The sequence below is a fragment of the Macrosteles quadrilineatus genome, unplaced genomic scaffold (assembly GCF_028750875.1).
Source record: "Macrosteles quadrilineatus isolate MER2022 unplaced genomic scaffold, UCM_ALF_1.0 Scaffold_5__1_contigs__length_97177068, whole genome shotgun sequence".
Taxonomy (NCBI): domain Eukaryota; kingdom Metazoa; phylum Arthropoda; class Insecta; order Hemiptera; family Cicadellidae; genus Macrosteles; species Macrosteles quadrilineatus.
This window is the reverse complement of record NW_026542598.1, coordinates 17,789,175-17,798,762: the sequence shown is the minus strand read 5'-3', so window position 1 is coordinate 17,798,762 and position 9,588 is coordinate 17,789,175. Positions and strand designations below refer to the sequence as shown.

The 9,588-nt window shown below is 34.6% G+C and overlaps 1 protein-coding gene across 1 annotated transcript; it reads left to right on the top strand.

Moving 5' to 3' along the window:
* The first annotated feature begins 5,698 nt into the window (after positions 1–5,698).
* On the top strand, positions 5,699–9,557 carry LOC128995430 (polycystic kidney disease protein 1-like 2). Its single transcript, XM_054420447.1, has one exon. The coding sequence runs from the start codon at positions 6,039–6,041 to the stop codon at positions 9,483–9,485; it is 3,447 nt and encodes a 1,148-aa protein (XP_054276422.1). The 5' UTR covers positions 5,699–6,038; the 3' UTR covers positions 9,486–9,557.
* The last annotated feature ends 31 nt before the right edge of the window (positions 9,558–9,588 follow it).

Below are 9,588 nucleotides of genomic sequence, written 5' to 3'. Positions count from 1 at the left end.
TATTACGAAATGCATAAAAGTCGACGTATAAGAGCTTCGCTCGCTTCGCTCGCTCCGCTCAATTATTTTTAGTTCATTATTTTTTGTAAGACAAAGCCTATTGTAAATAACTGAATGGCCCGAAATAAATCTTGAATCTTGAATCTCCACTCCTCACTCCTCAGTTTTATTTTTTTATCGAATTCAGTAGTTCAGTTCAATTCACTGAGCTATAATAATATAACTGGAGTAACCACTCTGTATTTTAAAAACGAACCACTGTTTTTGATGTTTTCGTTTCAGAGCTTCGTGTTGTTATTGGTTTGCGGTGTACGGTTTGCCAGGTGATCGGTTGGTGGGATTTGTCAAATTAGAGTGGCAGGGGGTCTGACTTAGGGGAGGTACGATTGAGGCATTAGTTCAAAATTTCTCCGTGAACAGCGCTGTAGTAGAGAGCATTTTGGCAATGAAGGTTTACAAATCGAAAAATAGTTCTGTTCATAAAATAAAATTATAAATGCCTTAAATTCAATTTTATAATTTGTTTATTATAAAATTACTATCATAACCTAACCGAACTAACCAAACTTGCCGATAATGAAATAATAGAAAAAAGTTTATTAATGGAAAAAATAATTCTGTTTATTAAATGAAACTAGAAATTGCTCAATTAAAATTTTATAATGACTTAATAATAAAATTAAACTGTCATAACCAAACCAAACCAACCAAAATTGCTGATAATGAAAAACTCTTGGTCATATAGTTTGTGCCACCAGCGGGATTCGAACCCGGGACTCTCAGCATATCAGGCCGGCACGCTAACCACTAGACCACCGAGGTCGATGGCTACAATTCGTATTGTTACGGTAATAATGGTGTTCCCTCAGCTAATGAGAAGCCCACAGCTGCTGTCATAGTAAGCTCATCCATACCTCCCCTGAGTAAATACCGAAAATACCGTCCTACTGCGCATGTGCTTGGAAGTGTCACTTCCATGAATCCATGATACTACCTTTTAGACATTCCATCCCCATGTTAAATTTGTAGCCAGTTTTTTTTTTTTTTTTTTTTTTTTTTTTTTTTTATCACAAGCGTACCTAAATGATGTGAGTCACCTACAGATTGCTGATCTAAATTACTAAATTCTGCGGAATACACAATCTTTAATATTAGTTAATGTTATAGCAACCGTGACCCCAATAACCTCGTCAGCAACAATAAAATAAGGTATAAAATACAATTTTAGACACTAGCGCATTCAGTGACTGGCTCACAAAACTACATTTTTTTTTTAATTGGGTAGCTGAGCTGGTCCATCTAGATGGGATGACTAATATGATACTAGTCAAGCCTAAAGCTAAATTATATTCACTCATATCTAAATTCTCTAATCATTTCATTGATCCCTCCAACATCAGACAAAAGAATCAAGAATATGGATATTCAAAATTACTAATATTGTACACATTATTATTTGTTATTTCATCAAGATATTCAAAATCCAATCTTCAAAATCTACTAAGGTTTACACTGACCAAATTGGAATGTTTGATTCTGTTGCCTTATTACTCCCCTTTCTATCTTTGCCTTTACAACCTCATTTCTCTAATCAGCTCACTAGTGCATTCCTTTAAAATTACAAAATGAAGTACACCAAACCATTGTCAGATTTTCTAACCTAATAATGTTCTTCTCAATCATATTCTTTTATTTATTGACACTATATCAGAAAATGATTATGTTGAATTAGTTGATCAACAAAAAAATCATTCTTATCAATCACTGAAATCAATGAAAATTGTTATGAATTTAATGAACACATTGGAAAATTACTGGAGTGTCCAGTCCACTCTGCCTATAGTGACTACTATGATGAACAAGATCTAGTTGATCGAAAGGATGAAATAAATGAACTTTAATTGTTTGAATTCTGTGAATGAATTCTGTTGTTTGTGCCAACAGATATGGAAGTATACCCTTAATCTCTTTGATACCACAACTCACTCAAATTTATCTCTCAAATGTGGCTAAATTTCAATATCTACCATGGGGTACCCAGAGAGGAGCAGGGGGGCGGCTGCCCCCCCCCCCCCTAGAAGCCAGATAAGGTATAAAAAAATTTAGATGCAAGAAAAATTTTATTGGTACAAGAAAATATGAGTAAGATAGTTTACAGATTTTTTATGACTTTTTTGACACATGTTTTCAAGTTTTCATTAGTTTATGAGTTATTTCTTCAATAAAATAAAAATTCCAACAGTAGTAATAAACAGACCAATTTCTTGCAATATAAACTAACAACTTTGTATAGTCTAATGAATGAAGTAACTACATCCCACCTTTAATTACATATTATCAGTTACCGTACCTTTTATTACCTCAATGGCCACTATGAAACCGAGGATTTTGACCTCCCATACTCTTCTATCCCTTGCCTATGCTAGTGTTGACCCAAGTCTGGAGAAGTCTTTCATTGCTTGGTCCTCCAAGTAGTCGTCTTATTTGTGGTACTCATTGGAATACATTTTTAAAAGTTAATGTATCTTCTCTCCTCCACGCATATTTAGGTGTTTAAAATATTCCTCTTAGCTCTCTGTTCTTTCGTATCTCACCCTCCGCTATCGTAAATGGCCCGTATATTTTCTCTGCACTCTATTTCTCAAACCCAGCAATAAAGTTTCTGAACCATATACACTACTGTGATAATATGGTGAATCCAATTTGGTACTGAAACCAGTGAAACCCTGCATCTTATTTGACAGTTTTCTAGAGACCTACTACACCGGTTGAAATTATTTGAATTACTAACAAAAATTTGGTATGCCAACATAGTCCTGGCATTATTAAATTAATCGTCCATACCTACCTATCATTTGGTATCAATTTCACTGCATTGCCTTCGGTTCAGTAGTTTTTATTAGTATAATAATACACAATATGCAGACGGACTCCATTAGATTTTTATATACCTAATATAATAGTATAGATGACAACATAATTTTCCCTCAACACTCTACCAATATAAATAAAGAGAAATCATATGTATGCAAAACATTTTACCAAGTCTGAAAGTCTCTGTAGTAATAAATAGTTTGCCATGTGTGTCAACAGTTAATGTCAACAAATAAGTATTTTACATCTACCATTAGTTTGAATATAAAATGATTTTAACTATTATAATAATTTTACTATTAATTCAAGAAAGTTGTTTGATGGATTGCAAAGACACAAGAGACTGTGGTTGGTGTGGGTTCTGTCTTGATCAACAGAGAGATTATACTTATACAATGAATTTATGTTATTACCCATTTTCCAAATTCTCTTACGTGGATAAAGATGGGATCTGCCTAAGTAAATCTATGTGTGAAGGTGATAACACTTGCAAGAATAATGGCAAATGTACTGATGGCTTTGGTTACCAAATAGCCTCTTGTTACTGTGATAAAAACAAATATTATGGTGAATTTTGCCAGAATAGAATTCCGAAAGGGCTTGAATTAAAATTAGCAACTGGATTTGGAGTGTTTTTTTCTCAAACTCCTTTTAAACTGTTTGGAGAACATTCTTTAAAAACATATTTCTTGTTTAAAGCAACAATTATTGTGACTACTCAATACAGTGGTGTAGGACTTAATATTCTTATTTCAACTAGTGAAGGATTTGAAATTTCTCTCACTCAGAGCGACAAAGTCTCTTATAAGGATTACAATGGCGAGTATTATGTATACCCTATGAAAATGAAGGAAGATTGTAAAATGAATGAATTCTGTGATCACAAACTACCACTCTGTGAGGACATCTACTTGACCAATTTAGATTTTCCATACAGGCAACAATCCAGTGAAACTTTAAGGTTAGTCAACAGACCCGGGTATCAATCAATAGGTTATGTAGCAAAAGTGAGTGTCACAGCAAGGAACTTTGAAACAATTGTATTTTCAAATTCCTTTGATGTAATGATTAATTTTGGTAACCTCCACTTGAAATCAAATTCTTTGGTTCCAGACATTCAAATAAGTGATTGTGCTTTACATACGAGGTATACATCAATTTACTATCGGTCTTTAGCCATCACTTGGGAGAGTACTATCAATAATGCCCGCCCAGACTCCTGGCTTGATTGGTTTGTCTTCTTAATGCCTGGGTTGGCCATAGTAAAATCACACAAAACCAAAGAAAAAGTGCCTTGGACTATAACTCCATTTACACTTGAAGTCGGTAAATATAAGATGAGACTACAAGTAACTAGTATAGATCAAAAGGTTATCGGAAATTATATGGATTGCTATTTTGAAATTCAGAAGCAAGCTTTGGTTGTACACTTGGAAGGAGGAAATAGAAGAGATACTAGGAAAGAGGAGGGGATTTTCATTTCTGGAGCAAAGTCTTACGACCCAAATGAGCCGTTAGAAAACCAGGATCACCTCATCTTCTTGTGGACCTGTAGCCCTGAGTGTAACAATATTATTGAATCTTCTGGAAATACAATGCAGGTAAAACCGGAGAGACTTGTTGTAGGGAAAAGTTATTTGTTTACACTCACTATTTCAGCACCAAGTTTGAATCCAGAATCTGCCAGTCAAGAAATTGTAGTTTCAGCTGGAGGGTTAGGTATAAGTATAAAATGCCTTGCTAACTGCAAAAGCAAAGTGATCCCATCAGAAGTCCTGTTGTTTGAGGTAAAAACGTCCTCAAATACAACAACAACATTGTCTGGTAATTTTAGCTGGTCTTATTTCTATGGCAATGATAATGACACGGTGCAAAGTGTAGAGAGTATACGTGACAAAACATACCCTTCACACTTACTTAGCATAAAACCTAATTCATTAACAGCAGGAGAAATTTATAATTTTGAAGTATCGTATGGAATTTCCAAAGCTAGTACCAAAGTGAGTGTTGATAACAAGCCCTATAATGGGTCTTGTGAAGTCACTCCTAAAAGTGGAGTTGTATCTCAAACTTTGTTTACAATTTCATGCTCGGGATTTGTTCACGATGATAAATTACTGGTGTACGAATACTATAACAAACATAAATTTGAACCAGTTGAAAGTTTTAATGGTAGAATGCTTAATACAGATTACGTTGGAACTTTGACTGATGTAAAGTTATCAAGAGAAATAGTAGTTATTTTTATCTACAGCATTCATGGCGTTCCTGCTATATCTACCCATGAGATTGCCCTTCAAAAAGAGAAATATCCAACGAATAAAAGTATAAAATCAAATTTGACAGCAATCCAAATGATAGCTGAAAATGGAAAATTTGATGAAGCAGTTAATGGACTTTCGGATATTTTAGATTTTTTACCAGATCATATAAATAGTAACTATGTGTTCAAGAAGTGCATTGACATAATACAAACTGGTTCAGTACGCCCACAGACACTTTCTCAAATGAAAACTGGTCTGCTAACTTTAAGATACATTATTAATTCTCTCTCATCCAAAGAAAACTTTAAGTTGTCATCATCATCAGCAAAACATATGACAATGTATATAGGTTTAATTGTTAACATATTTAAAAACCAAGTAACTGGAACTAGTATTCCATTTCTCACAAGAATTACTTTCAACGATTTAGTAATAGTCATGGTTAACGTTATTGAGTCAGTACTGTTGATTTTAAACGGGCTTTTATCATCCATAGCAAATAAACTTAGTACAATAGATTCTAATCAGTTTAAAGATTTACAAGAAACTGTGATGCATTTTCAGGATGTAATAAAAGACATAACATTTTCAGTTAGTTACAGGCAGTCTAATAAATTAAATGATTTGTTATTACAATCGAGTTCAAATTTATCATTTTTCATTACGTTGACCGATTCTTGTTTGGAGGCTGTAACCCGAATAAACAATAACAAGAAATCTTCCATCAAACTCCCTGTATATTTTACAAGATGTTCCAATGAAACAGATAGTTTAACAATTCAGTCGACAACTATAAAGGCAGGTCCATCGTTGGTGGAAGTCGTTGGACGTTTATCTACAAATATCCTGAGTGTAGATATATTCCAAAGATTTGAATCGTCGGATGGGCTGAAAACTGATATGATACCTCTGACTATCCTGCCCAAACCTTTTGACTTATACTTAAATGTTTCAAACACATTCAAACATGGGTCTATTTCACTTTCAATTACACAACTGGATCTAAAGTTGCTCAAGGATGAAGATCTGGACAGTTATGTCAATGTGATAAGAGTAGATGTCCCACCGAGATGTAAAATGTTTGCCAAGTTCATCTTAAATGATTCATCAGATGAGCTTTTAGTCAGCATTAAATTGGGACTCCGGCCGTACTATGAACTTATACTGGAATCATCAACAAAAATCAATGCCAACATGACTACCTTTAATGTTCCTTACAGAGTCATCAATGATAATCAGTTTATGTATATAGGAGTGATACCTAGTCCGAATACTCCTCCAGGAAAGACTGTTAATTTCTCCTTGGATTATTTTTGCAATACCTGTCTAACGAGGTTTCAACATACTTGGGTGACAAATTTCTGTTCTGTTGGAGAAGAGACAAGCCATTCTACGATTCACTGCACTTGCAAACATCTGAGTATATTCAGTGGAGTTTTTGTTGTTCCTCCAAAAGCAGTCGATCCGTTCAAAGAAGTTCATTTATTTTTAACTGTAAAAGATAATCCATACATTGTCCTGTATGTGGTAACTGTTTTGCTTGTCTTTTTACTATTGTGCATATTAGCGATATTCAAGGATCGAAAACAGTCAGCAGCCAGAGAAGTTATGTATTTGGAAGACAACTTTCCTGATGATAAGTATTTTTACATCTTGGCAGTTTTCACTGGTTGTAGGTTTATGGCAAGTACAAATGCTAACGTCGGGGTACAGATAAGAGGAACTAGTGGCAGGAGCCATGCCCATATATTAAAGTCTAGGGCACGGAAAGTCCTAAGGTACAATTCTGATGATTGGTTCTTGTTGAGTACTTCTGTTCACTTAGGAACAATCAATGAAATTCATATTTGGCATGACAGTAATGGACGTTTTTCTGATTGGTATTGTGAAAAAATTCTTTTGTATGACATAAATACATCCACAGTGTACACATTTTTTGCTGAGGAATGGATCGCTTTAGGAAATAATAAATTCCCTGAAGCGTTGTTATTCCCAGCAACTGCTGACGATTTCAGGAGCTTAAGTAGAATCTTTTTTGAAAATCTCAAACATGGAATCACGCACTGTCACATTTTGGCTGGTATATTTTCTCGACATCGTGACATTAAAATGACAAAGCTTGATAGAGTTGTGATTATTTGTTCAATAATTATGTCGGCCAGTCTTATCGGAATATCATTTTTTAAATTGGACAAACATAAACATGAAGGCATTGATGATTATCACTATTCAGTTGGAACTAAGACATTCATAAAAGGAGTCCAAATTTTCCTTTTAAATGCCTTTTTTATTGTATTTTTTCAGACAATTTTTAAATTGAGCTACTTCATAGAAGGCCAAGGGAAAGAAAATGATTTTAAGATATATGAAGGAGAAACAGAATCAAGATATTATTCAGTAGGAAATAAACAATCTTACTCAATGTTTTTAAAACCAGCAAAACGGTCTCACATGACTTCTTATGAAAAGTTTGTTCAAATGATATACAAGGTTTACAGACCTATGACACATTTGCCTGTAGTTCTATCAAGATCTTCTCAAGTGATCACTAGGAGGCCTGTATATTATGCAATTGCCTGGATGAGTAGTATACTTACCATTTCTCTTTGTTCTTACTTCATCATTCTTTACGGCTTGAAAATGGGAGAAAATAAGAGCAAAAAATGGATAAGTTACATTGGCTTTGCTATGATAAATCACTTTGTTGTCTTGATCCCAATTAAAATAGTATTAGTGGCTGTAATCTTGGCATCTCATTTTGTACATTTAGTCCCGATTTCAAATTATAAATTGAAAACCGAAGACGTCGTACAAATGAAAAATGAAATTGATCATCATGGGGTACTACATAAAAGAAGAAGCTGTTTTTACCACCCACTGAACATCGAATCCATGACGAATATAAGGGAGCAAAGAGAACGCCTTAATCAAGTTTTCAAAATAATGAATTTAGTCTTAATTTCATCTGTTATCATTGTTGTAGTAGTGGCAGGTATTCAGGGAGACCGTTACTTTGATGCTAACCAACACATAAAAATGATGTTTCAATTACATGGCAACAACTACATCAGGAGTTTCTCCAAAGTTAGCAATAGGAGTCAGTTTTTGGATTACTTGATGGATACTGTAGTCAACTCGGACACATTTTACAGGAAAATGTGGTACAACAAATACAGTCTTAGTGACTCGTTTCTGCAAGAAATAATTTCCTGGGCAAGTGATTGCACTTATCAGGTTATCGGTGTTCCTGTGCTTCGTCAGTTGCGAGTCATTCCAAATACATGTAGTATCAATGAAGTGTTCAAGAATATAATTTATGAGTGCATCCCGGCCTGGAGTGTGGACGTACAAGACAATGATAATTACGACTACAAGTGGTCATTGATTGAATGGAGAGCTCAATACTCAAGTTCCGAATGGACATTCCAAACCCCTAAGAATTCTGAGTTGCCATTCTCAGACAGTGTTAGTGGCATAAGCTATCCTCGCGGAGGTTATATCGCTAAACTCGGCACAACAAGGTATCAGAATAACTACAAGCTGCTCCGACTCATCGACGGACGCTGGGTAGACCAATACACTCGTGTTGTTTTTGGTGCATTCACTCTTTACAACGTCAATACTCACATATTTACCCAGATTAGATTTGTAGCAGAACACCTACCAACCGGATTATATCTGACAAAGGTAGAGGTTGAATCCGTCGCACCAACCTTTCATGAGGCACTTTACAGTATAGTGTATATTGTTTACACATTCGTTCTAACTTGTAAGACTTTTATTACAGTCCACAGACATGGTAAAGATTTTATAAAACTCAAAAACATATTTCAGATGTTCCTAATAGGGCTAGGGATACTAACCATTGTGTTTATTGTGATACACATTCATGTATCATCGGCGTATATTTCCAACTTCCAGAAAGATGAATCAGGTGTTGTGTTCCAGTTCTATAATATCATCAAATACCAAGCAATATCCAACAAGTTGTCGATACTTTTCTTTGCTGGTTTGGTGGTGAGACTCTTAATGCTTTGGACTTTTGGTAAAGTGTACTTGAACACTGCTGTTACACTACAAGTGATGGCATCCACCCTGATACTAGTCTGTGTTTGTGTGGTGATTCTTTGTTTCAACCATTGGAAAATATTAAACTTTTTGAATTTTTTCTCATTTTCAAGACAAGATTGTGTAATGAGAGGGTCTGTCACTTTAATTGCTCATCGATGCTTTCAAGATAGCCCGATAAATACAATATTTTATATGATTATAAGGGCAATACTTTGTCTACTGCTTATTTTGTTTTCAGTTGAGTATAAGTTGGTAAAATATAGATCTGATAGCTGAAGGAAGTTGGACTTTTTGTTTGATGGAGACAATTTAGTGGCTGCAACAAGCGTTGTTCAATAGCTATAACAAACAGTGTGTGTAATAAAGAAAAATTATACTG

Coding starts and splice junctions, on each gene's coding strand:
- LOC128995430 (XM_054420447.1), top strand. CDS start 6,039: ATGATACCTCTGACTATCCTGCCCAAACCTTTTGACTTATACTTAAAT.